The sequence below is a fragment of the Hemitrygon akajei genome, chromosome 17, assembly GCF_048418815.1.
Source record: "Hemitrygon akajei chromosome 17, sHemAka1.3, whole genome shotgun sequence".
Taxonomy (NCBI): domain Eukaryota; kingdom Metazoa; phylum Chordata; class Chondrichthyes; order Myliobatiformes; family Dasyatidae; genus Hemitrygon; species Hemitrygon akajei.
The window spans coordinates 58222271-58249144 of NC_133140.1; the positions used below are offsets into that span (position 1 = coordinate 58222271).

At 39.2% G+C, this 26874-nt stretch overlaps 2 protein-coding genes and 2 non-coding genes across 5 annotated transcripts in view; all 4 read right to left on the minus strand.

The window, feature by feature from the left end:
- Positions 1 to 218: 218 nt before the first annotated feature.
- rpl13 (ribosomal protein L13) lies at positions 219 to 9348 on the minus strand. The gene is made up of 6 exons (XM_073070217.1): positions 9220 to 9348; positions 8318 to 8447; positions 5605 to 5746; positions 4226 to 4399; positions 1087 to 1143; positions 219 to 441 (listed from the first exon to the last, which is right to left on the minus strand). Exons 2-6 carry the CDS (start codon positions 8419 to 8421, stop codon positions 283 to 285), a joined length of 636 nt encoding a protein of 211 aa, XP_072926318.1. The 5' UTR covers positions 8422 to 8447; positions 9220 to 9348; the 3' UTR covers positions 219 to 282.
- LOC140741010 (small nucleolar RNA MBII-202) lies at positions 1202 to 1284 on the minus strand. Its single transcript, XR_012101987.1, has one exon. It is a non-coding gene; the product is annotated as a small nucleolar RNA MBII-202 (small nucleolar RNA).
- On the minus strand, positions 6548 to 6627 carry LOC140741011 (small nucleolar RNA MBII-202). Its single transcript, XR_012101988.1, has one exon. It is a non-coding gene; the product is annotated as a small nucleolar RNA MBII-202 (small nucleolar RNA).
- Positions 9349 to 14201: 4853 nt separating the features above from the next.
- The window catches only part of spg7 (SPG7 matrix AAA peptidase subunit, paraplegin), a 47499-nt gene continuing 34826 nt past the window's right edge, over positions 14202 to 26874 (minus strand). For both annotated transcript variants that reach the window (XM_073070220.1, XM_073070218.1), the window contains exons 14-18: positions 26140 to 26296; positions 24172 to 24335; positions 21257 to 21334; positions 18541 to 18764; positions 14202 to 17613 (exon numbers count right to left, since the gene is read on the minus strand). In XM_073070220.1, the coding sequence (XP_072926321.1) occupies positions 18564 to 18764; positions 21257 to 21334; positions 24172 to 24335; positions 26140 to 26296 (600 nt within the window). In that variant the 3' untranslated portion in view covers positions 14202 to 17613; positions 18541 to 18563. The remainder of the gene's footprint in view (positions 17614 to 18540; positions 18765 to 21256; positions 21335 to 24171; positions 24336 to 26139; positions 26297 to 26874) is intronic.

Consider the following 26874-nt stretch of genomic DNA (forward strand, 5'->3'; position numbering starts at 1 on the left):
GACTAGAAGTGTTATGCCAAAGCCATGTGTGATGCTGGCTCCTTTCCAGTTAACAGAACCTCCAAAGTGCTTTGCCTAGTTCTTCAATTTTTGTTTACATATAGTAGTTTCCCCCTACTCTAGTAACACACACACCAAGAACATCAAGTCATTAGAAATGTCCATCATCACAGACCAGAATATATCAAATATACTTGAAAGAGAAACTGAATGCTGTGTTGTGAAGAATGACAATTTATTTCCCGTGAGTTCTATATGTAAAAGTTCAATTTTTTTTAAATTTTATTTCTTTTTCTCAATATCTTGCTCCGCTGCCTCCTTTGCTCGCTTGGCACGGATTCCAAACAAACGGGCATTTGCTCGGGCCATACGAAGACTTGCGAAGGCCTTGAAATTCTTCTCATCCTCTGAGATTACCCTAGCTTTCTCCTTCTTGTACACCTGGAAAGCAAAATAATTTCCATAAATATGCTATACATACAAGTTTGCAATTCTACAAAAGCACATAGCACATGGACAAACCTAGACTAATGTAAAGCAACTCAATTTGAATTTTCTTACTCCAAACTGAACATTACCATAATTTGCAAAATTAAATTTTTCAATTTCCAATCTGCCAAATGAATTTCCTGAATAATCTACCTCAGCTGAAGTCCAGTTACTCAAAATGGAAGAAGCAAAAAGGAAATCCCCAATCCTCCCACAGAAAGTGTCTGAGGTGCAGGATACCAGAATGTAACCAGAATTAGCAGTTTTGACACTAGTTGTGTATTCACAATACTTTACATTTATATAGGCTAAACTAATAGAAGGTCTTAATCCACTGAGAACAAGACACTGAAGCATTGGCACTACTGTAATGGAATGAACTTGTACCTAAATAATTAGATCCACAAGCTCCCCCAAAAAGAAACAAGATCAAGTTATGCCTTTCTCTTTATAATCTTTTCTAATTCACTCAGCTAGGTTGAAAGGCAATGTACCTTTATCAGCATCCAGACTGCATTCCCGCAGTCTGTTTAGGAGCTGGCAAATAATCAACTGAAACTTGAGCATTTTAAAAAAAATATAGAAGTAATTACTCACATTCTTGATTGGCATGACGGGACCAGTTAGCTGAGTTGCCACTTTAATTTCTTCAGCCTGTGGGAAAGAAATTTGCATTAACAAATGCCAATAAATAAAAGCATAACTGAAATAAAATTAGGTACTTCAGTCATCAGATGGAAAAGGGTTCAAGGAAATTCATCAAAGATGTACAGAGATTCCGGAGAAATATCATCATTTGACTGGAGATACTTTAAGACAAGGCACAGTATTTAGTATTTTCTCTAAGAATTACTGGTCAGCATACACAAGTTCATATTACCACCAAAACTAACTCCAGACCCAAATAATCATTGCCAGGATTCCTATCTGCTCTGTTTCTGTATGTAAATATTTTGGAATGTATTCCACATTCCCAATACTAGGTACTACCCAGGAAAAAAATAATTCAAATACAAAATTAAATCTTCCTTTATCAAGGTGCTATATACTTAATACTTTTGTCCACCTCTTCTGAGACAGACTCAAAATAACCCTTTTCAATCCATAGGTAATGTAACAAATTAGTTACCAGTTTTGGAACTCCTTTTCTAACCATTAATAAACTCCAGCTAGGACTACCTAATTTCCTAATCCTGCATTGCAACCCATTTCATTACATCCATCCCCCTCTTTTCCTTCGCTACATCGACGACTGCATTGGCGCTGCCTCTTGCATGCGTGCTGAGCTCGTCGACTTCACTAACTTTGCCTCCAACTTTCACCCTGCCCTCAAATTTACCTGGTCCATTTCCAACACCTCCCTCCCCTTTCTTGATCTTTTTGTCTCCATCTCTGGAGACAGCCTATCTACTGATATCTACTATAAGCCTACAGACTCTCACAGCTACCTGGACTATTCCTCTTCCCACCCTGTCTCTTGCAAAAAGGCTATCCCCTTCTCACAATTCCGCATCTGCTCTCAGGATGATGCTTTTCTTTCCAGGACGAAGGAGATGTCTTCCATTTTCAAACAAAGGGGCTTCCCTTCGTCCACCATCAACTCTGCTCTCAAACGCATCTCTCCCATTTCCCGCACATCTGCCCTCACCACATCCACCTGCCACCCCACTTGGGATAGGGTTCCCCTTGTCCTTACCTACCACCCCACCAGCCTCCAGGTCCAACGTATAATTCTCTGTAACTTCCTTATCCTTATAAACGGAACAAGTGCTACACCTGCCCTTACACTTCCTCCCTCGCCACCATTCAGGGCCCCAGACAGTCCTTCCAGGTGAGGTGACACTTCACCTGTGTGTCGGCTGGTGTGGTATACTGCATCCGGTGCTCCCAGTGTGGCCTTTTATATATTGGTGAGACTGGGAGACCGTTTCGCGGAACACCTACTCTTGGTCCGCCAGAAAAGCAGTATCTCCCAGTGGCCACACATTTTAATTCCACGTCCTATTCCCATTCTGATATGTCTATCCATGGCCTCCTCTATTGTCAAAATGAATCCAAACTCAGGTTGGAGGAACACCACCTTATATACTGGCTGGGTAGCCTCCAACCTGATGGCACGAACATTGACTTCTCTAACTTCTGTTAATGCCCCTCCTCACCTTCTTACCCCATCCCTGACATATTTAGTTGTTTGCCTGTTCTCCATCTCCCTCTGGTGCTCCCCCCCTCCTTTCTTTCTCCTGAGGCCTCCCGTCCCATGATCCTTTCCCTTCTCCAGCTCTGTATCACTTTCGCCAATCACCTTTCCAGCTCTTGGCTTCATCCCACCCCCTCCAGTCTTCTCCTATCATTTCGCATTCCCCCCCCCCCCACTACTTTCAAATCTCTTACTATCTTTCCTTTCAGTTAGTCCTGACGAAGGGTCTCAGCCCGAAACGTCGACAGCACTTCTCCTTATAGATGCTGCCTAGCCTGCTGTGTTCTACCAGCATTTTGTGTGTGTTGCCATTTCATTACACTTGTCTTTCACTCTCCTGCCTCTCATCATGTACAAAGGGATGAACTTCTGCACAGATAATTAACAAACATTAAAACTTGAATAACTTGAGGCATTTTGTTAACCACACCCCCAAAAGGAATGAAATCATGAAGTCACTTAGTAATCCAAGGTGGTTCATTTTGGTAGGTCAAATATGATGGCCGAATATAGTATTAATGGTAAGACTCTTGGCAGTGTGGAGGATCAGAGGGATCTTGGGGTCGGAGCCCACAGGATACTCTAAGCTACTATGCAGGTTGACTGTGTGGTTAAGGCGGCACACGATGCATTGGCCTTCATCAATTGTGGGATTGAGTTTAAGAGCTGAGAGGTAATGTTGCAGCTACACAGGACTCTGGTCAGACCCCACTTGGGAATACTGTGCGCAATTCTGGTTGCCTCACTACAGGAATGACGTGGAAACCACTGAAAGGGTACAAAGGAGATTCACAAGGAAGTTGCCTGGATTAGGGAGAGCATGCTTTATGAGAATAAGTTGAGTGACTGAGGATGAGAGGTGACCTGACAGGGGTGTACAAGATAATGAGAGGCATTGATCGTGTGGATAGTCAGAGGCTTTTCCCCAGGGCTGAAATGGCTAGCACGAGAGGGCATAGTTTTAAGGTGCTTGGAAGTAGATAGAGGGGATATGTCAAGGGTTAAGTAGTTGTTTTTTTTTAAAACGCAGAGTGGTGAGGGCGTGGAATGGGCTGCCGGTGGCGGTGGAAGCGGAAATGATAGGGTCTTTTAAGAGACTCCTGAATGGCTACGTGGAGCTTAGAAAAATAGAGAGCTATGGGTAAAGCCTAGGTAATTCTAAGGACATGTTTGACACAGCTTTGTGGGCCGAAGGGCCTGTATCGTGCTGTAGGTTTTCTGTTTCCAAGCTTTTACTTGCAGTACAAGGTTAATCTTCTAAATTGATTAAACTTGTGTACCAAACTGCAATATCTAGAACACAGTCATAGCTGCTAATCTGCCAGTTGTAGAGATGTCCAAAGATACACCTAACCTTTGCCTGGCTTTAATTCTTTAGCTCTCCAAAAGTAACTCATACAATTATTTGAAAAAATATACAAATCTAGACACTATTCCATTTGAAATCTAATTATGGTACAGACAACCAGAAAATTTAATATCAATAGCTTCATAAGCTCCCCCAGAATTCGGACCTAAACACTTTAAATGCACACTTACCGAGGAATCTCCCTTCTTGGGTGCAGAAGCCTTTCTTGGGAAGATGATCAACTTAGAGCGATATTCTTTTAGACGCTGAACATTACACTGAATAGATTCTGTTGACTTGTTGCGACGTCTATAATCAACCGCAATACCAATAGTACGTGCCACTCTCCTGTTGATGCCCGCTGCCTATTATGTCCAAAAACACATTTTATTAGAATCTCAGTTGTCAGTGGTGACATGCCCATACTCTGATAAATTTTACTTTGAACCTTGAAGATGAGAAACGTGTAAATACCGTAGATTCCGGATTTTAAGCCGCTACTTTTTTCCCACGCTTTGAACAGCTTTGAACACTGCGGCCTTTACTACGGTGCGGCTAATGCATGTTTTTTTTCATGCCGCCAAAAACATTTTGCCTCGTAACAGTAGACCAATAAAATTGATGAGTAGTTCACAGAGGTCCAATGAAATTGTACGATAAATCAAGCGCACTTTCACAATTAAATTATTGTAAATCAGTCATTTGTACTCACCCTCATCAACATGGAAAACACTCGAAGAAAAGCATTGTGCTGCCTTTATGGCAGTTATTTAGTTTATAATATTTTCGCTTAGTAATTCATTTGTTAGTATGTTTTCTGTACTACAGCCTGGAATGCTAGACGTCACATCCGGTTTCGCCGTGTCTTGTGGGAAATACCGGTTTGCGATAAACGGGAAGGTGGGGGGCGAGCGGCATTAGATCTGAGCGAACGCTGCTTTTAAGTTAAAGGCGATCAATAACTTTTCCTGGTAGGCTGCAGTATATATATTTTTACCAGTCGCTAGGAGATATTGGAATGTATATGCAACGTAATTTGTGTGTTACCGATACGTATGTATATTTAAAAGTAGCCGTGTTACAGGCACGGTTCGAAAAAAAGCATTTGCAATATGTATTTGTTTGTTACCATATGGATTTAATTAAAAGTTAAAAAATCCTCACGTGTAATATCTTTCTGTGTAAATATCTCATATTACAACGTGGGACACCTGCGGCCTAAAATCCGGTGCGGCCTGTACAAGTACAAAATTGATTTTCTTTCTAAAATTAGAGCCAGCGGCTTTTAATCAGGTGCGCTCTGTAGTGCGAAATCTACGGTAGTAACTTTACAAGTTTAAAAAGACCCCATATGAACACACCTGCAAGCTCATTTTCTAGTTTCAGCCAAATTATATACAGTATTAGATCTCGTTAGTCTTTTCTTTCAATTACACACAAAACTCAATTTTGCTGGACCACAACTCCTCTGCACCAAACAAAGCAAAAAAGTGGAAATCCAACCCTTTTCATTTACGTATTTTTTTCAGACCAGTTCAATCTTTAATACCAATATGGCTTAAAAAATTACCTTTAATTCCTCCAAGCTGAAGCCTCGTCCAGCACGTACTTTAGTGTGATACCTTACAGTGGGACATCTAACAACTGGTCGAAGGGGGCCAGCAACTGGTCGTGGAGCAATGCGACGCGCTTTAGCTTGCCGTGCCTTCCGTCTATTAACAGATGTTAGAGCATTCTATTACAATTGCTCAAAGCAAAAAACACAGAATTCAGACATTAAAGAGTTGATTGCTATCTTGAGAAAAGCAGACATGCACCAGGCTAGTCTACGTAATCAGCTTTAAAATTCCTGGGTGTTAATATATTGGATAATTTGTCCTGGTCCAACATATAGACCCACTAACAAGGCGCACCAGCATTTTTGCTTTCTCAGGAGGCTCAGCTTGTCAAACATATAAATTTCTGTACTGTCGTGACTGGTTAATTACAGTCAAATATGGCAATTTGAATGCGCAGGAATGCGAGAGGCTACAAAGTGACAGACTGCCCAATGCATCATGGTCCCATCCCTCCCACAATTAGAAACTCTGCCTCAAGGTAATAACCAAAGATCCCCAACCAGGCCATTCCATTTTCTCACTGCCATGATTGGACAGAAGCCTGAAATCCCACATCACAGTTCAACAACAGTACTTTCCTTCAACCATTCAGTTCTTGAACCAAGCACAACCCTAATTAGTAACCTCAAGTGGGAAAATGGGCATTTTTGCTTCGAATTGCACTCCTTCCAGTAAAAATTGGATGATAATTTGTTTTCTAGTTAATGCATCTTATACAATGCTTTCTACCTGTGATTGTATTATATAATATTTTACATTGCCCCATGAATACATGTACTTGTGCATGACAAACTCAAGAATTTTCTTCCCTCATCTCTCTGAACTACCCAAAGGGAAACAAATATAATAATTCATTGTATTTACAGGAAAAAAAGTAAAGATTTTAAAAACTCTTAAGATAGTACACAGTCATCAGCAGAAAGGGTTCAACTGTACTCATCATTAATGTACAGAGATTCCGGAGAAAGTGTCATCATCTGACTGTGGGACTATCACCTATGACGACAAAACAACTTTCATTCTTTAGCCTTTGATGCTGCTGACTACGTTATTTTAATTTCTTTCAGTACCCAGCCAGGTAGAAACACATTGAACTGCCTATTAATATTGATTAAAATAATTTCTTGGCTATTGCCCCATTCACTAATCTTGCACAGGTATGATTCCTCAATTTTAAATCTATAAACTCATTAGGCATCAATTCAAAATTTGAAAACTGAAAATATTTGGCACAATAATCCAATTGCATCCCCAAAGTAGATTTCTCAAAATTAGTACGTTTCACTGACACCCAGCATTAATCATGCCAAGATTGCTTCTAAACACCCAAACAATACTAGGCGACATTTTGAATGCTTTTAAAATTTATGTAGAAAATGTGAGGATGGGGAGCTATGAGAGTAACATGGACAAAAACACAAGGGTTTCGGCAGCAGATAAATTAATGCAGGGAAAGAGTTAAAAGGAAAAGGAGAAAATAGACCTGCTAGCTTAAACTGATGCAACTCAGGAGAAACCACACAAAGGGTCCAGGAGCAAAGGGGGGGGAAGACTGCCAGTCACTATTTGACACTTGTAAGCTCTCTTCCCAACCTACTATGCACAGCACCATTTGTGTACACCTCAGCTGTAATAGTACAGCACATTACAGGCCCTTCGGCCAACAATGTTGTGCCGACCTTCAAACCCTGCCTTCCATATAACCCCCCACGTTAAATTCCGCCATATACCTGTCCAGTAGTCTCTTAAACTTTACTAGCGTATCTGCCTCCACCACTGACTCAGGTAGTGCATTCCACGCACCAACCACTCTCCAAGTGAAAAACTTTCCTCTAATATCCCCCTTGAACTTCCCTCCCCTTACCTTAAAGCCATGTCCTCTTGTACTGAGCAGCGCTGCCCTGGGGAAGAGGCGCTGGCTGCCCATTCTATCTATTCCTCTTAATATCTTGAACACCTCTATCATGTCTCCTCTCATCCTCCTCCTTGCCAAAGAGTAAAGCCCTAGCTCCCTTAATCTCTGATCATAATCCATACTCTCTAAAACAAGCCGCATCCTGATAAATCTTCTCTGTACCCTTTCCAATGCTTCCCCATCCTTCCTATAGTGAGGTGACCAGAACAGGACACAGTGCTCCAAGTGTGGCCTAACCAGTTTTATAGAGCTGCATCATTACATCGCGACTCTTAAACTCGATCCCTTGACTTATGAAAGCTAACATCCCATAAGCTTTCTTAACTACCCTATCTATCTGTGAGGCAACTTTCAGGGATCTGTGGACATGTACCCTCCACACTACCAAGTATCCTGCCATCAGATCACACTGAATCCATGCTACAGCAGACTTCATCCTGATATGGAGCTAGTCAGCGCAAATGGCAAACTCCAATTTGTATCAACTCTGCTCTAGATGGAATTCTGTACCGGAGCACAATAGCTCAGTTGTACAACCAACTGGAATCTTTCCTGCCTTTCTCTCTGCAGGTTACAAGGCAAATGCCAGAGCTACATGTGCCTTTGATGCCACTGCTCTACAGCTGTCTATAACTCAGGCTGTCTGCAGAACACGTGTACACAAATGGCACATCCAACCAAAAGCTATCCTAGCTACTACTCCCTTCCTTTTAAAAATACACTTTTTAATGGACTGGTGTGAAGAATACCTGCGTAATTTTCTGGCTGGCTGATTGAACCAAGTACGGACCCTCTTCTGCCAATCCTTGTGGAAATGAGGGTTCAAGATCATCCCATTCCGACTTGGGGCCATTGTTGCTTATTAAACGGTGAAAACACCTAAAATAAAAAGTGAACACCAATTAAATAATAGATCAGATATATGACGTACGATTGAGAAGATATTCCCATCAGAGGCGGCAGGATTGTCTTGAATGTACATTACAAGCAGAAATTCGCCGCCATTCTTCAGAAGAATAACCATTCAGGAATGTGAAAGACGCGCTGAAATGCTTTCATGAACATCAAGCTAGGCTCTTAACGTCCATATTGTGCATCTTCCAAAAGAACAATTAATCTCGCTTATAGACGCAGCGTTGACTGGGGAACAAACTAGAAGGAAGAAAAAAATGTGGTATCGACTCAGCACTTCAACCACAGCGAACGGAACAGGAATTCCACAATGAAAAGCAGACGTCCGAATGAACTTCTGCGGTAAAAGGTTACCAGTGTGAAACGTTAAGGCTTTCCACGTAGAAGCGTTCGACACGAATGCTTTCAAAGTTTTACTAAAACTACTCTAGAACTCCTCACCACAACCCTTGGAAGCGGGCACCACGCCGCCCGTAAAAGAGGCCGACACGGCCCCGCTCACCCGAGACCTCCGGAGGTAAGGACCCATCATCCGTCCAACCCGCCTGCCGCCTCCGCCTTAGGCCCCGATGCAAGGAAACCCCGCCAGTCGGCTTTAGGCACACTTGTCGGTCAAAATCGTCGCGGATATTAAGAGTCTGTTTTCTCCCGTTTCACTACGCATCGCTGTACAGGCAGATCACCCAACAAAAGATTACGATGCAGTCAGATTTTATTCGCACTCTCGCCTAACACGTACCGTCTGCAGAAAAATGGCCGCGGGAAAAGGGTGAGATAGCGCCAGTAATGCTGGGATATGCAGACCGGGCAGAGATTGACCAATCAGCGCAGAGGCTGCTGACCTGCGCCTTCCGCCCCGCTCAGGGAGGGGCACTCGAACTGAGTTGTTTCTTTCACAACCAAGGGACAGCTGCAATGAGAAACGACAGGACAAATGTTAAAATTTCAGATGCAGTTTATGCATAAGTGAAAACCTGAAGCCATTCCAACATGAACACCAACAACTTTGTCCAAAATAAAATCAGAAAATAAACAATGTATTTAGTAGATGCACCTTTGGCAGCAATTACAGCCTGGAGTCTGTGTGGATAGGTCTCCATCAGCTTTGCACATCTGGATACTGCAATTTTTCCCCATTCTTCTTTACAAAATTGTTCAAGCTCTGTCAGATTGCATGGGGATCAGGAGTGAACAGACCTTTTCAAGTCCAGCCACAAATTCTCAATTGGATTGAGGCCTGGACTCTGATCTGGCTACTCAAGGACATTAACTTTGACCTTTTAAGTCATTCCTGCGTAGCTTTGGCTTTATGCTTGGGGTCATTGTCTTGCTGGAAAACAAATCTTCAACCAAGTCTCAGTTCTCTTGCAGACTGCATCAGGTTTTCCTTCAGGATTTCACTGTATTTTGCTGCATTCATTTTACTCTCCACCTTCAAAAGCCTTCCAGGGCCTGCTGCAGTGAAGTATCCCCACAGCATGATGCAGCCACCACCATGCTTCACAGTAGGGATGGTGTGTTTCTGATTATGTGTGGTGTTTGGCTTACAGCAAACATAGCATTTAGTCTGATGGCCAAAAAGCTCAATTTTGGTTTCATCTGACCATAGAACTTGCAGTTGACTTCAGAATCTCCCATATGCTTTCTGGCAAACACTAATTGAGATTTCATGAGTATATTTTCAACTGTGGCTTTTTCTTTACACTCTCCCATAAAGCTGTGTCTGGTGAAATACCCAGCTGCTGTATGTGCAGTATCTCCTATCTCAGCCACTGAAGTTTGTAACACCTCCAGAGTTATCATAGGTCTCTTGGTGGCCTCCCTCACTTCTTGCACAGTCACTCAGTTTTTGAGGATGGCTTGTTCTAGGCAGATTTACAGCTGTGCCATATTCTATTTCCTGATGAATATTTTAACTGTACTCTATGGAATATTCAGAGACTTGGAAATTTTCTTGTATCCATCTCCTGACCTGTGCTTTTCAATAACTTTTTCATGGAGTTGCTTGGAGTGTTCGTTTGTCTTCATGGTGTAGTTTTTGCCAGGATACTGACTCATCAGCAGTTGGACCTTCCAGATACAGGTGTAGTTTCACTACAATCAATTGAAACATCTTGATTGGACACAGGTCTCCATTTAACTAATTATGTGACCTCTAAAACCAATTGGCTGCCTCAGTGAAGATTCAGTGTGTCGTATTAAGGGGGGGGGGCAGTGAATACTTATGCAATCAATTATTTTGTGTTTTATATTTGTAATTAATTTAGATCACTTTGTAGAGATTTGTTTTCACTTTGACATGAAAGAGTCTTTTTCTGCTGATGAGTGTCAAAAAAGCCAAATTATGTCATTGTGATTCAATGTTACAAAGTATGACAATTTCCAAAGCGGGTGTAGGGGATGAATACCTTTAATAGGCACTGTATATACATTACCATATACTACACTGAGATTCATTTGCTGACAGACATTCACAGTAAATACAAAGTAACACAACAAAGATAGACAAACCACCAAAATGCAAAAAGATAATTAATTCTGTAAATACAAAAAATAAGTAAATAATAAATACCTAGAACATGAGCTGTCGAGTCCTTAAAAGTGGGTCCATAGGTTGTAGAATCAGTCCTTCTGGTTCAAAACCCTGAGGGCTGAGGGATAATAACTTTTCCCGAACCTGGCGGTGTGGGACCTGAGGCTCCTGCACTTCGTTTCTGATAGCAGCAGCAGCAGGAAGAGAGAATGGCTTGGATGCTGGGGGTTCTTGATGATAAATGCTACATTCCTGTGACAGTGCTCCTTATAAATGTGCTCAATAGTAGGGAGGGCTGTGTCCATTACTTTAGTAGGCTTTTCCGTTCAAGGGCATTGATGTTTCCATACCAAGCCATGGTGCAACCAGTCTGTATTCTTGCCACTGCGCATCTGAAGATATTTGTCCGAGTTTTAGGTAACATGCCAAACCTTCGCAAACTTCGAAGAAAGCAGGGGAGCTGCTGTCTTCTTAGTAATCGCTCGTATGATATGGTAATATACAAAGATTTTTTATTCATGATGGATTGGGGCTCTGACTTTGCACAGATAAAGTTTCTAAATGTGGATATCGCTGAGGCTGCTGGAAATGACCTCTCCATCAATATAAACCTCCATCACCTTCGAAAAGATGAGCTGGCATTGGAGAGGGTCCAGAGGAAGTTCACAAGGATGATTCCAGGAATGAAAGGGTTATCATACGAGGAACGTTTGATGGCTCTGGGTCTGTACGCGCCGGAATTCAGGGTGGGGGATGATCTCATTGAACCCTTTCAAATGTTGAAAGGCCTAGACAGAGTAGATGTGGAAAGAATGTTTCCCATGGTGGGAGAGTCTAGGACAAGAGGGCACAGCCTCAGGATAGAGGGGCACTCTTTCAAAACAGAGACGTGGAGAGATTTCTTTAGCCAAAGGGTGCTGAATTTGTGGAATTTGTTGCCACATGTAGCTGTGGTGTATTTAAGGCAGAGATTGATAGGTTCTTGACTGGACATGGCATCAAAGGTTACGGGGAGAAGGCCGGGAACTGGGGTTGAGGAAGAGAGAAAAAAAAGGATCAGCCATGATTGAATGGTGAACCAGATTCGATGGGCCAGATGGCCTAATTCTGCTCCTATGTCTTATGGTCTGATGGTTTAAATGAAATTTCGGCACTCTGAAGTCTGGCTCAATCCACACACTTGACATGAAGTGCCCTGCTCCAACCAAATGCTCTGCCCCCATTCTGGACCAACCTTGTTAACACAGGTACTAATTCTTGCTTTTTTGGGCTGGACTAGAACAGACTCATTTAGTTACTGATCTTAATGAGTAAGGCAGATGCTAAACCATTGTGCATTGTGAACAACTATATACCAGATTTTCAGAATTTTACTGCAATTACACTTGTCTAGCTCCAATAGCCAGGTTACATAATTTACATTTCTGATAGCAGACTCTTAAAACAAGTCAGTTTCCATCACAGCAGGAGTTTACCAAAGGGATCATTTCAAGGATGTTCTCAACACTATCTTGAAAATGAGTAACATCATCAAAGAACCATAGAAAGCCCTAATCAAGACCAATTAAATATCTTAGGGAAAAAGCACTGTAAACCTCATTTCTTCATGTGTAGAAGACTAAATGAAACAGGATAATACAATTTCTAATAATGCCCTCCTACCCGGTCACCCACCTCTGGCAAAGTCGGCACATACCACATCAGCTTCATTAGAAGCTGAAAATTAAGCTTCATTTCAGACACCACACTGTATGGAAGCAAGTTATACCCAGACAAGAGGGACTGACTACATCTGACAATGAAACAGAAGGCTTAAATTCAAAGTCACAAGAAAAAACTTTTAATGGGATGCTAGACTATCAGAGCTTACATTTTTAAAAAATGTGATGTTAAATCATGATGCTCTTCTGTTCTCTTCAGGTGAATGTAAAAGATCATGTATCCTTAAAACTATTTATCTCAGTCAGCAGCACGGTGACAGCAATAAAATGCATTGAGTGTAATACTTTTTGGGATGTCCTAAGGTGCTGAAAGCTGGTGCTATTGACATTTAATTTCTGCCTTTAGAAAAGTAAGTGATCTTCTCATTCTTCCTAATATTACCAGAATTTTGCTGCAAGTAGACACAGCAAGTCCAATAGATGGACAGCACAATTTGCAAGACGCTTATACCATTTGCTGCATTTTAACTTTAATTAAAAGCCTCCAAATTTCAAGCTTGCCAGATGAACTGAAGACCAAAATGTCTTTTTTAAATATGTAATTATCCTACATTCTTGAAACTTATGCCATTTAGTTGGTAAAAACTATACCCATTTCAATAATAATTTGCTTTATAATATATTTGCATTTATATTAAAATTGATTTTCAGGAAAAATTACAATTTTATTCACCTGCCTCATATACACCCTGCATCACAAGTGTAAAAGCTGCAGCAAATTGTAAACACTTCCGGTTCTATAATGAACACGAGCCTCGCCAGCCGCCAGGACACCTTCAAAACCTGATACCTCGAAAAGGCAGTATCCATCATTGACTCCCCATCACCCAGAACGTGCCCTCTTTCCATTGCTACAATCAAGGAGGTGGTACAGGAGCCTGAATACACACTCTCAATATTTCAGGAAAAGCTTCTTCCCCTCTGCCATCAGATTCCTTCATGGACAAGGAACCCATAAAAAATAATTCAGTATTTTCCCACTCTTTTTGCACTACTTATTTCATTTTTTATACTTATTGTAATTTGTAGTTTTTATCGTATATTGCAATGCACTGCTGCCACAAAACAAATTTTACATTATGCCTGTGATATTGGGTTTAATCTTTAAAAAAAACATTTCTTCCCCTCTGAAACTACTGACTTAAACTATACAAATTCCCACAGATCACGTCCTTTACTTAAGTGAATCTTAATGAATATTAAAAATTCATGTGTTACATCTTTAGCTCGATTAGTTGCATCATACAATCATGCTACTTCAATAAGCAACCAGTTGGTGGCGCAAAGAGACAAATAATCTTACAGCAAACGTCACGTTAATCTACATGAACATCCAAGTAGCTAGGTATAAAATTTAAGTTTTAAGTAATGTGTTCATGAAAGTTTTTAAGTATTATTGGCACAGTCTGATGGTTTTACTGAAACTGAAGTTTAAGATTACAGAAGAAATAATGGTTAGAATTGAAATGGTAGTTAACAAACCATTGCGTTTTTTATTTAAGACATTTTGTAAATCGATGACAACCAAGGTAATTGGGCAAGTGGCTTCAAATTCCAAATGGTTACAATTTTAATGCAGAAATTTGCTCATTTTGATACCAAAGCCTTTGCAAAGTGCAAGGAAAACAGAAACATTGCATTAACAAAATAGGCACAATCTAGTGGGGGCTGTTAAATAATTTTCCTCCTTATCCCCAATGATTTCAATTTTTTTAAACATTGGGTAAAAGCACCTATTTCAATAATAAGTAGCCTTGTAATATATTTGCATTCATAAAGTCCCTTTCCCAAAAGCATCAAAAGCTTTAGTCTTCTACAGCCAATGAAGTGGATTCACTGTACCCTGCATCAATAGTACTTCAGTCAAATATTATAGCTGAAATTTAAACATTAAGTCTGTCTTTGAGAAAGTTTGTCCATGAAGTTTATTCTAGAAGTCACTCTAGAAATGAACAAAAGTTTTTGGTATGAAACTGATTATTAAGCAGCTTTTGTTACAAGGACATATTGTAAATTGCAGATGTCATATTTCTAGCATCTGCAGATTTTCTCATGTTGGTCTTACTGTAAAAGTGCATCCCAGATGGGATGTTCAGTTGTAGTTCTGTCTGTCTGTTCCAGTGGTATTGATGATATCACAATGAAACTATGCTGGAAGGGAGAATTATTTTCATAATATTCTGGTTCATATCCCTACAAGTTTGTGGAAAACCTGGCAGGGTGGTATTTCAAAGCCACAGCAAATTGGGTTCAACCCTGTTACGTGGTACTGCAGGGTGGTGTTTGTAATTCTGCCTGAGACTGCAAGGGTTTCCCCACAGATGCATTGTTTTCTCCATATCCCAAAGACATGCAAATTGCCCATAGCTTGCAAGTGTTACAAATTGGGGAAAATTAATGGGGAATGGGATTATTATGTGAGCCACCATGAATAAAATGCCCTTTTTGCATGTCAGAATACATGGAGAAGATATCTTCTCCAATTGTATAAATTAATATCATATGCATTTAAGCATTGGCGCGTGGCCTAGTGGACAAGGCATCGGACTAGTAACCTGAAGGTCACTGGTTCGAGCCTCAGCTGAAGTAGCGTGTTTGTGTCCTTGAGCAAGGCTCTGCAACGTCACTGGTGCCAAGCTGCATGGGTCCTAGTGCCCTTCCCTTGGACAACATCAGTGGTGTGGAGAGGGGAAGGCTTGCAGCTTGGGCAACCGCTGGTCTCCCATACAACCCTGCCCAGGCCTGCACCCTGGAAAAACCTTCCAAGGCACAAATCCATGGTCTCATGAGACTAACGGATGCCTAAGAAATGCATTTAAATTAGTCGTTTCTGTGATAGGACAATGAGAGGACACATGTTCAATTAAAATGTTTAAGATGCTAGCATTTGAAAAGCTGCTGAAAACACAATGAAAACAGTCATGATCTTGGATTCATATAAGTTCACAGATGGCAGGTTGCAATACATAAATATTGTTCTTTATTGATTGAGGCCTTTATTGATTGGATTCAGTACAAATAAAACCTATGCTGACTAACCACATCAAATGAGGATGGGTCACACCAGCCTGGAACTCAGAAATAAAATAATTTGTGTAATTTGCTGAATAACACTGCAAACAATACTCCAAGTGAAATCCATGGCTTACAGTGTGGAAACAATACTGAGATGTTGCTACTGCAACATCATTTGGAAGTGGAAGAGAAAGTTAGAATCCATAGCAGGCTCTCATACCCCTTCCATTCATTACACAGCATACAAACCATTCAGTCTGAAGCAGGAATTACACTTAATGTAATACTCCAAACAGCCTACCATTCCCCACCTTGAGATATACTGTTCTTAAACCTTGTCGCTCCCAGATTCCTGTCAACAAATAAAGGCTAAGGCTACTAATGCATCTGTGCCCACCACTATTAATACGCCCTAATTCATTGCTACAAAGTGCCATGCATTTTCATACAGAACCAGGCAATGGTCTATGATAGATTTTCCAAATTTAGGACATTAGAGACAATATCCACTCATAGACACAGTTTCCAACACAAATCTGTAATCAGAAATAAAGTACTGGAGATTTTTTTCTTCATTGCTTAGGGAGGGAAATGATTTGAACTAAGAACCAAATACTTCACCTGCCCCATCAATGAAATGCTCCTACAACCTATACCCTCATTTTCAAGGACTCTTCATCTCATGTTCAATACATTGCATATTTGTTTATTATTACTCCATCTTTTAATATTTAGTCTTTTGCACACTGGTTGAATGCCCAGTTGGTGAGGTTTTTCACTGATTCTATTATGGATTTATTGAGTATGCCTGCAAGATGATGACTCTCAGGGTTGTATACATACTTTCATAATAAATTTACTTTCAACTTTGAAACACTATCCATGCTGGATATCTTAACCAGACAAAAAATGCAACAAGTAGGAGAATATTTGGAGGAAAGTAATTATTAACTTGCTAATTTGAAATATTAGCTCTATAGTATCGCTGCACTATTGCTACTTGTCACCCAAGAAAAAAAAAACTTAGTCTAGGTGAGAAATCTTTCAGAAGTGGATGAACAATCCTATATAGGAAACTATCTTTGGAACATATCTGAATGTTATTTTTGTAGATAAAATCAGGCAATTGTAATAAAACTAGCACAGTGGTCAAAGAATAGCCTGCAATTATGAAAGCATTTCCACAGCATCAGACCAGTCCAGAGTAATTAATAGCAAGTGAAGTATTTAAGTATGGGAATTATTGCATTTGTGAGAACTCCCAGTACTTAATCTGTACCTTGTACGAATGGACAGGGATCAATTAACATTAACACAACATGGCTGCGTTTGTGGTTAAATATCAGCTAGTATACAGAATTTAACTTTATTTTCTGAATTGTGCAATGGAATCTTTTAACCTCTGCTGTAGGACATAACTTGATCCATTTGAAGGTAGACTGTGATTTTTAATAAATATGTGCATATTAATCATCTAAGTCATACAAAGATTTTATTTATGCAGAATTTCGAAGTGTCATAAATTACCTTAATTAGGTCATTAAAATTATCTATATCAACCATATGTCCTAAATTGTTTTAGTAAAAACTTGGGAAGGTCTTAGATCAGTTAACAATTTTCATTGAGATTAGAAGCACATGTACAATAGCTCATTTTACATGGAAAATATTAAATGGATCATCTTGCTGTACAAATATTCACAATAGCCATTTGAACATAAATTACACATCACAGACCAAGCATTTTCGTTAAAACCAGAACAGATGATTTTCAAAGGTAATTTTATTCATCATCCATTTACTGGTGGAGTAAATAACATGCAAATCCATGTTCTAGTGCAAAGAAAATATGGAAAGCCTTTTCCTGAAGGAAAGAAAAAAATATTAATGGAAAATTACTGAAAATATATCTACATCTAATTTAACTGGCCTTCCAATGAAAGGCAATGATCTCTAAATAATTAATAATGAAAAATTCACAACTGCACTGAACCCAAAGGGCAAAAAATCCCTATGGGGAAATCAATGCAGTAACAGTGAAACAAACTAGAATTAATCACATTTCATGTTGATCAAACAATAGAAACAGGACAGAAGAGGAGATAAATTTAGTCTCTGTGACAGTTAATTACATAGTGTCTATCTACTTTTGCACATAACCATATTTTCGTTCTAATACAAAACCAGAATAGATGAAGGGTCTTCAATCTAAAAGAATTAACCGTAACTCCTTCCAAAGATGCTGCCTGACCAATGAGAATTTCCTGCATCTTCTGTTTTTATTTCAGATTTCCAAAATAATTTTTTTAAAATTTTCCTACTTTGTTTAGATCTCTATAAAAAGGGTTTTGGATTTACTGCCCACTTTTCAAGGTTCTGGTCATCCTGAAAAGACTCATAGAACATAGGAAATCATGAAGCTAATACTTGCACACAGCTAGCTCCTCCAAAAGCACTGTGATGACCAGATAATCTGCTTTTGTAGAATAAAGGCCCATAAACAGCGATAATTTTCCTTATCCCCATTAAACTCGTGTAATGAGATCTTCGATGTTCATTCAAGAAATCAAATGGCTTATTTTATCTTCTGAAAGATGGCATTTCTAATTGTGCAGTACTTCCTGTACTGCACTGGATTGTCAACAAAGGCTTTTGTGCTCAATTCACTTGAGATGCCCAGTAGTACATAATCAGATTCAAACAGTAATTTCACCCCTTTGATTCCTCTAATCTCATCCCTACCAGCATTCATAATGGTTCATCCATCCTTTTGCAAAACTGCAACAATCACCTCAGCTTTTCCAAATGGCCATTTTAAACATGATGTAGATTTTGGTCACTGTCCTGAAGAGGTCTTGCTGGAGGCTCATTTTCTCCAGTATTTTGCTTATCCTTCTCAGCTTCAATCCAGCTCTGGGGTGGTATTCTCTTCTTTGGGCCAAGGAGTGGAGGCCCAATAAGTGACTCAATGTCATCATAATTTAGAACTTCTCTCTCCACAAGTGCATTAGCAAGCTGAAATTGAATTTATAACCTTTAATAGTTATTTTAACTGTGTCATGAATCATCATTCTAAACTCAAAAATTACACCTTTGACAGAACTTGAACTGATAAACCAAAGACTAAATGCTTAAATTTGGAGGCAATTGTAACTGAAAAGCACAGCATGTGAGAACACAAAGAATCTACATATGATATACATGTAAAAGGATGCCATGCAAGTACAGCATATAATTAGGAAAACTAATAGAATACTATCATTTATTGCTGGTGAAACTGAATTAAGTAGGGTGGTTTTGCTTCAGTTACAGGGATATTTATGAGACCACATCTGGAGTACTTCCTCTTTATTTGAGAGCAGATGTTAATGTGGTAGTAATTCAAAGAAAACTTACTAGACTATTATCTGGAATAGTAGTGTTGTCTAATCAGGAAAGATTTGAAAAGACAGGCATGTTCATGCTGGAATTCAGAGAAGTGAAAAAAGGCCTTGATCTAAATACAGATTAAGACCTGGTTGGTCTTGACAGGGTAGACATGTACTTTGTGGGAAAATCTATAAGGTATAGGGCACTATTTACATACTTAAGACAGATGAGGTGAACATTTTTCTTTAGAGTCACAGGTCTTTGGAATTTTCTTCCTCAAAGAGCAGTGGAAAGAGACTAAATCTTCAAGGCAAAAGCAAAAAGATGCTTTATGAGCAACATGCTGAAAGATTAACACAGGAACATGGGAACCAGAGTCAAGGTTACACCATTACAATCCTACTAAATGAAGAAGCAGACTCATGGGGCTAAATAGCCTGCTCCTCTTTATATACACGTTCTTACACTCTTGGACTACTTCCATTTAGTACAACCCATACCATTTAAAGTAAGCATATTCATAAGTGTTTTTAATTAAAATAGGGTGACTGGTTAATTAGAGGTAGAATAGTAATAACTTCAGAAGTTAAGTCTTAAGATTGTCAAAGCATTGCCATTCCTGGTACTTAAGATCTATCTCTACCCCTTCTCTTTCTGCAAGGACATTCACTGGAATAATAATAGTCATCCCTTGCAGACAGTCTCTCCCAATTTCTCTCCCAATGTCCACCTGGAATTTGCTATAGGAAAACAAATTCTAGCTTCTATATTGGTGTTTCTTAATTCTTCTATTTGCTGGCTATAAGCAAACCATGGAAGTGGAAAGATTTTTGTAAGATTTGCCCACGAAAAGTAAACAGTACCGAACTCTGCAATAGTTTAGCAAATTTAATGACCAGAGCAGATATTGTAAATATAGCTCATTTTTGCAGAATACTCCATTCTCGGGAATCACCAAACAAACAATGGCTGTGCTTTCCGAAAGTTTGAGATTTGACGTTACATGGCCAGCACCTTTGTAATCAATTGGTTTCCCTGGATAAACAAGGACAGTGTATTTGGGAACACTTGTCAACCCTGCCAAGTAAGACTGAGGAAGGGTAAAAAAGGCCACCTCGAACATTGTTATTTTGTTACTTAAAATGGATGAATTTTACTTCATGCAAGTTACATTTGAAGTTACATATGATAGGCAGGTGGAATCTCTTCTCAATAATGAGAGCACTTCAAAAGCAATACCTGGTTAAATAAAACAAATTGATTTTTGTTTTGGGGAGAAGAAAATTCCAATATGTTTTTAAATTGTCTCTGTGCTGGCAGGAAAGTGTGCAGGTGAAATATCTAAGATGTGAATTACTATCCAACAGAAACAAGTGAAAGTTAAATCAGAATACTTGAAAGAATGAAGCAATTCTATCCCAGCAAGAAGCTAATCAGCTGGAAATCTGCAAGTCTCCCTCTAAAAAGCGATGCAGAGTGTTCCTACATGTATCTTGAGCCAAGCACTGCCAAATATCTAGAACACCAGCTTTCTCAGTATTGGATGCCAACTGTGGCAGAAAGAACAGCATTTCATTCAATACGACTGAAAACATAGTCTTAAAAAATTAGACAAATGTATATTCATGTTTTTAATTATGTAAATTGGGGTAATGAAGACCATCAATTGATTACTGGCACAAAGCAATTCCACTGCCCCACAAATTTACTCAATAGGCTATTTCACTATAATCCATCAATTCACCCCATGTTCTAGCACCTAACTATATGCAAGAGGAAATGTAGAGTGGCCACTTAACCTACCAACCCACATTGTTAGATTTCACAGGAAATCAGAGCACCCATACAGGGAGAACATGCAAACTCCACACAGACAATACTGCGTTTTGGGTAGATCTTGGATTTCTGGTGCTGTGAGGGATAGTTCTACCGGTTATGGGACTGGATCTTAACTGAAATATCAATTAACACTATTAATTCCAGACAAAACAGTTAAAAATAAAATTTAAATCAACATTAAAAATTTAGGCTTTTTTTGTGACCAAATGTCATTGTCTGTATCTTAACGAAGAAAAAATTCATTCCATTCCCTTAATTCCAGTGTGCAGTTACAGAATAAGCAGCAACTCAATACTTACTGTATTAAGTTTGTCCCTGTTATCCATTATCAATTTCTCTGTGTGTCTGTAAGCACGAGCCACCAGCAATTTAACTTCCTATAGAATTAAAAATCAGTAAAGTATAACTGAGCATGCCCATTAAAGTTATGAAAGTGATCCAAATTAACAATCATGTCATGAAACACTTACTCTATTTTTTTTATTAACATCTATATCATAGAATACTAAGTCAACAGTACTTCCAAAAGAATGAATGTCAATCAAGGAAAGCAAAATGCACTTTTCCACAAAAACACAAATTACATTTCAAGATCTACAAATACATAAGTATATCTGCTTCTATATCACACGATACATTAATAAGAAAAAGGAGTAGGTTCCTTGTGTTTGTTCGACCATTCAATAAAGATCATGTCTGATCTTTCCTGTCAGCACTTCTCTGTTTTAATGTCATTTCGCCGTATTCCCTGATCAGTTACTCTAATGATCTGTTTCTTTAATATATTCAGCAACTGCAGCTCCACAACTGTCATTGAGTAAAGGACTCAAGATTTACTATTCACTTGAAGAAATTCCTCATCCCAGCCCTGAATGGCCAATCCTTGAGTCAAGGCTATTTACTCTATATCTAGATTTAGAGCAACTTGTGAAGCTCCTTAAATAATTCTGTACATTTCAATTATATCAACTTTTAATTTTTCATTGTCAAGATCTCTCACCCAGTCCCTCCATAACTTAAAAATAACTTATTCTCCCACTCTGGTAAAAGGTCTTTTACGTGAAATTAAAGAAGAATTCTTTGCCCCCTGCCAACTACACACATGCTGCCTGACCTTAGTGCCCTCAGCATTTTCTGGTTTTATATCAGAGCCCAGTTTGATACAGTTTGAGTCGCATACAATAAATCCATCCAAGCAATCAATTTGGTGAAGCTCTGTACATCCAATCAGTTTTTCATCTGAGTGGCACTAACTTAAAAAAAGCATAAAAGGTGTGTAGGAGTTTCCTTTGGGATAATGTACTATTTGCTTTCCTAAACACGATGTATCCGCATGTCAGCTTTCAGACTTATGCAAAAGGACACCAGAGAATCGATAATTCGATAAGCATCACCAACAGCCTTCAATCTCACTTTTTAAAGAATAATGTATTTTGTTTTACTTTCTTCCAGATTGAAATACCATATAGCACTTCACCTCTCCTCACTGTCCATATAGCTTTGAAGTCATTTTGCCCACAAAGCCACCTAGTTTTGTACTATCAGCAAACTTGGGTATATGACGCCTGGCTCCATTATCCAGATTACAATTGTGAACTGCTGGGGTCCCATAGCAGTCTGAAAATAACAGATACATTTTTCATTTTCATCTCACATCAGCATGTCATTCTTAATACTGCAAGTTCCAACTTTGACAACTTTTGAGTGTCATCTTATTTATGCCTTCTGAAAGGCCAGATATACTATTGCAGATTCACTCACATCCATTCCATCAGTTACAACACCAAACTTCCAGCAGGATTATCAAATTTAATTTCTTCTTCTAAGTTCATTATGTCTGTCCAACTACCTATTTTCCAAGTGCCCTGTTTATCACTTTCTCCAAAATGGATTCCAGCATTTTCTCTACTATTGATTTAAGACTTACTTCCTGTATCATTTTTTGTTAGAATATCTGGGTTATTCAAAGTACGATTATTATCAAAGTACGTATTATCTAGGATTTGTCTTCCTGCAAGCAGCCATAAAATAAAGAAACACGATGGAACCCACTCAAGAAAACATTAAACACACAAATCTTGAGGAAAAAAAAGAACAAATTGTTTAAATGGCAAAAAGCAACCAAATGACACAAAGAACATCAAACCAGTAGTGTTCAATTGATCGCCGCACTGCTATCCAATGCAGGCCGAAGAGCCATTCTTTGCCAAAGCACTCTTGTCTGCATCGATTGCCCTACTCAGACCACTCAAAAACAGCAAAATAAAAAGTAAGCAGAATCCAGGAAGACATGCAACGTGAACCTCAAAGTTACCCAAAACGAGTCCACAGCCTCACCAATCAATCCAGGCAATGTAGATCCCAAGACTCCTACACTTTCCTCCAACAGCAGCTAGCAAGAAGGAGAGGATGACCAATCTAACACAGGTAGATGGTGCTGAACGACCTTACTTGTTGATCTCAACTGCAGAGAAACAATGGAGTCGATCATGGGCTTGTGACCTGTCTCCAGGCCACACACTCTGCTCCAAACCTCATCAAACTTCCTCAGAGATAGCATAGCACCAGATCACTCAGTCGGCCCAAAACACAGCATCAAAATGTAAATTAGAGGTTCCAATGGCACGCAGCTTAGCAGAAGAATCGTACCTCAAAGAAGTAGATTCCATTGCATCTTCCATTTTGCTCATCCCTTCCATAAGCATCTCACAAGTATCTTGGAACATTTAATTCCCAATCTTGGCCACTTTGCAACCAATCCTCCATATTGGCTTTGCTCTCCTATTTGTGCTATTAATTCACCTACTTTGATACAAATACAACATGCATCCTAGATTTTCTTTTTCATAATCTTTTTTGTTATGACTTGTTTACATGCATTCTTCCTTTTTGACATTTTGCCACTTTTTCTTTAACTTTAAAAAAAAATCCCTCAAAAGGGTGGATTTAATTTAAAAGCCTCATCTTCAGCCCTAGTTATCTCACTCACCAGGAAAGTGATCGCAGCCAAATTCAAGTAAAGCCAGTTCACAAAGAGCTACAGTACAAACAGCACATGGTTTTTAAAAATTAAACCACATAATAAAAGGAACACTCCCTATTCAAATGTATTCTTAATGAAGCTTGGTACCTTACTCCAAACTGCTAACAAGGATTCTCTAAACAAAGTGGCGAGCAAGGATGCTTTGGGAATCCTCAACCACTTTATACTTACGTGGTCCATGTGCTTCTGAAGTCCCTGGCTGAAGGGTCGTCGACCAATTACACCTTGCTCCTCTGTATCAGGAAATGATACGTGACCAATTGCTTCCACCATCCCATAACATTTTGCCATGGAATAAGCAACTTTTGTAACCTTTTGTAAATCATCCTGGGCACCTGCACATTAAACATTATGCTATTTTGGCTTCTAAGTACATCAAATTATATTTAGTGTTTCTAAATTGTAATGTCAATTGATAGAGTACAACTAAGACATACACAAAATGACAAAAAAGTATTAAAGTATTCTATACAAACAGCCAATAATTTTCTAATTACGCATAGTAAATTAGTCAGAAAAAGGGACAGGATGGTCATTAAAATCCATAAACAAGCAATTCAAGCAGTGATTAGGTGATTAACAATGTCTGCAAATGTAAGAATAAGGAAAGAATGGGGAATTAATTAATTCCATTGATTTAAGATACAGGGGAGTTGGTGGTGAATTGCAGCAAGATTTTATTTTAGGTGGTACAAAGTGTAAAAAGGTAAAATAACAATACTGTACCCTATTCACATACTCATTTACATTCTTACTATGAATTTAAGCATGGTAAGTCTGGCTGATAATGCAGAACTCTTTCAAATAAGATGTAACCTTGGCTTTTTTTAGATGGAGGTCAACCAAAGGCATCCTGTGAAACGCAATGGCATGCTAAGAAATTTTATAATCAATGTCTGCCAAAAACAGAGTGTTTATTAATTTCATTTGCTGTTTGCTGATTCCTTGCTGTGCAGCTGTGATCCCCTCTATCCCCAGATGAAAGGATGCATTTTAAAAGTTGTTAAAGTTGACCAAAGACTATGATAAACACTATATAGTTGCAAACCTCTCATTAAATGTGCATATCTCAACTACAATGAGGAAAATCAATATAGCTAACATTTCAGATTAATGAACAAAGTTAACTCTGTTTCTCACTCCACAATAACACTGCCTGATTTACTGAGTAGTACCAGTACATTTCTGCTTTTCTTCCCTTTCAAAATTTCCAGCATCTGCAGTATATTGCTAATGAAGCACAGTCTTTCTGCAACTCAACGATAGGGACTTTTAAGAGACTCCTGGATGGCTACATGGAGCTTAGTAAAGCAGAGGGCTAATGGGTAGAGCCTAGATAGTTCTAAGGTAGGGAAATGCTCGGCACAGCTTTGTGGGCCGAAGGGCCTGTATTGTGCTCTAGGTTTTCTACATTTTTAATGTCTCAATAGTCCACATACACTTAACATTCATTGATAACCACCAAGTTCAAACTACTGGAAAATTACTGATGAACAACATGATTCTATGGAACAGTGGAAAAAATACATAGGTGTTACATATGAAAAACTCATGTCAGGCAGCATCTGCAGAAAGGAAAACAGAACATATCTGAGACTCTACATCAGAACTGAGAATAAAAACAAGGTCGTCTAGGTAAAACAGAAAGTGGGTGGAGGGGCAATGGGTGAAACAAAGGGTGTGCGTGTGTGTGCATCTCTCACACATGTTCCATTAATCTTTAGAACTCTCCCAATGGTAGGAGTGTTCTTAAGGTTAATGAAAGGTAAAACAGCACAAGAAAATCTTACAGAGGCAGAACTGATGTCAAATTGAGCACCCTGTACAAAAAGGGTTGCTAATGTTCATCATCATGATGTTCATGAACATCATCCAGAATGATACCCTTCCATAAGCCAATTTCTGTAGCTTCAGAAAGCTAAGTGGTCTCCAATCCTCTCAACTAGATGTGGTGATAAAAATTTCAATAAACAAGGAGATAGTTACTCCTTTAACCAACTTTATGGGGAAAATAAAAATCATACAGAGATCTTAGATATACATATTGACAAATATGAAGAATTTTATCCTTTAAGAATGGGACACCAATAGGAAAGAATTATGCAAATATTCACAAATTTAGGATTAGTCAAATTATACCTGTTGTGACTTTATTAAAGGTAATAGCTTCTGCAACACGTCCTCCTAAAGCCATACACATGCGTTCAAAAAGCTGCTCTTTGGTAAAAAGGTACTGCTCCTGGGGCAGAATCTGTGCAAATCCAAGTGCAGCATTTGTTCGTGGGGCTATAGAAACCTACAAAGAAAAACTTTCAGATTAGGAGTTACTTGCAATTTACCTTAGTTAAATTAGAAGATTAAAAACAAAATAAAAATTATAACATTTTCTAAAGTTGGTTCATACTTGACTTAATTGTGTATTTGAAAACACAAGCTTGGTAACCCAAATAAGGGTATCATCTCTGCTTTATCATCTTGGGGCAGGGGGAGCAGCACAGTGGTATAGTGGTTAGAGTAATATCCCGCTTCAATTCTGCTGCTGTCTGAAACAAGACCACATGGATTTCCTCCAGGTGTTCTGGTTATCAGTGGCAGAGCATTTAGCTACGGATCAAATGGCCTCAGTTCAAATCTGGGTACCCCTCACTGATCTACAGGCAGAACAGTGGCATAGAGGTTAGCGTAAGGCTATTACAGCACCAGCACCTGGGCTCAATTCTGCCGCAATCTGGAAGAAGTTTGTATGTTCTCTTCGTGACCATGTGGGTTTCCTCCAGGTGCTCCAGTTTCCTTCCTCTTTCTAAAGGACATATGGGTGAGTAGGTTAATTGGTCACATGGGTGTTATTGGGCAGCAAAGGCTCAATGGGCCAGT